This window comes from Chaetura pelagica, unplaced genomic scaffold, assembly GCF_000747805.2.
Source record: "Chaetura pelagica isolate M959 unplaced genomic scaffold, ChaPel_1.0 scaffold438, whole genome shotgun sequence".
Lineage (NCBI taxonomy): Eukaryota > Metazoa > Chordata > Aves > Apodiformes > Apodidae > Chaetura > Chaetura pelagica.
Window position 1 is genome coordinate 70,321 of NW_009954113.1, and position 1,600 is coordinate 71,920.

At 43.4% G+C, this 1,600-nt stretch overlaps 1 protein-coding gene across 1 annotated transcript in view; it reads left to right on the forward strand.

Moving 5' to 3' along the window:
- Nucleotides 1-437: 437 nt before the first annotated feature.
- TSR3 (TSR3, 20S rRNA accumulation, homolog (S. cerevisiae)) overlaps nucleotides 438-1,600 on the forward strand; it is a 3,146-nt gene continuing 1,983 nt past the window's right edge. Inside the window, 2 exon segments of the mRNA XM_010002579.1 lie at nucleotides 438-475; nucleotides 750-961. Of these exon segments, the coding sequence (XP_010000881.1) occupies nucleotides 438-475; nucleotides 750-961 (250 nt within the window).

A 1,600-nucleotide genomic window follows, 5' to 3' on the forward strand; every position in this document is an offset into this window, starting at 1 on the left:
TGACCGGTACGTCCGGCGGGCCCGGGCGGCCCCGCTGCCTGCCCGCGGCAGAGCGACCTGCACTGAGGGGGGAACCGGGGAAAACCTTAACCGCAGAGTGAGCGTGACCTTTCTGTCACACCACACGGTTGCATAAACGTGAGGAATAGTGCGGTTTTGTTCAGTCAGGTTAGCATGTTTATACAGCTGGTATCGGGGGAGAAGAGCATCTGTAGATCCCACTGAGAAGTCACAGAAGGCGTTTGGAGGTTGATGTGTTCAGAATCACGGGCTCACAGCTTCTGCATCTTTTGTGGCTCCTTATTCAAGTTTCAGGAAACCCGATGCTTTAAATAGAAAACTTACTTGGAGGGAACATTGGGAATTGCCTTTAAATGTGCCTGCAGAATTTTTATAAATATGTATTTACTCACAGAAGGGATTAGAAGCTAGTGAACATGAATCTGAACTTCTGTGTATTTGTAAGAACGGGAATGTTACTCTTAACTATGCTCTTCTGTCACGTTTTTAATCAATAATTTTGCACATTGTTTGAAACATATGGATAAATCTTTTTTGCCACATGCATGTTCAGAGGAAGAACGTTATTATTGTCTCACTGCATCTGTCTTTTAGGTCATTGTAAAACATATGCATTTTCATTGACAAAAGGAGGGGCTGTATGCAAATTTGTTGCCAGTACAGTGTCAGCTGTAATTCTCACTTTAACTTATGTTACCAATACAATGGTAAGAACTTTTCAAATACAGTGGTGTTTCTCCTTTCAGGCATGTCATTGCTCAGCGTGGAATTGCAGTCATAGATTGCTCATGGGCCAAGTTAGAAGAAACTCCCTTTAACAGAATGAGAGGAGGTCACCCACGGCTGCTGCCCTATCTGGTGGCTGCAAATCCTGTCAACTACGGTCGGCCCTGCAAGCTGTCCTGCGTGGAGGCTTTTGCTGCAGCGTTTTGCATTGCTGGTAGGCTGGGCTGTGTCTGATGTGCCATGTTACCAGCAATTCTTACATCCTTCATAAATCAGACAGGATGATCTGCAGTAGAACAAACTGCAGTGCTGTGCCACTGCTCATCACTTTGCTGAGTTTGGAATCAGATTGTCTAGCTTTCTTCCAAGAACTTTAATCTGGTAGCATCAAGGTATCTGGGGGGTGTTTGTGTCAGTTACTGAACAGGACACAAACTGATGACCCTGGTTTTGTCAGGATGGCACTTATGTTAGAAAACCTGTTTTTAAAAGCCAGAGAAGACCAAGCATGAACCCTTAGGCACCTTTGTCTTAAGGAGAGGTAACAGCTGCCTATTACCAGGTTGGGTTCTCATTAAGAACAAAAGAAATTGCTCCCTCTTGTGATATTTTGAAAAATCATCACAGAACTTCATTGACAATTGAAGAGGTGTGTCTACTACACTTCAGACAAATCCTACCTTCCAAAAATACTGTATGAACAACTGCTCCCTTACTGGAGGACTGTGGCAGCTAGAGCATGAATCATTCCTTACCTGTACAAAAGGTAAAGACTCAAAGTCTATTAACTTTTCTTGCATTCAGTTGGATATTTCAAGGTAAACCAAAGTTTGAAAAGACTTATTGTAGGGAA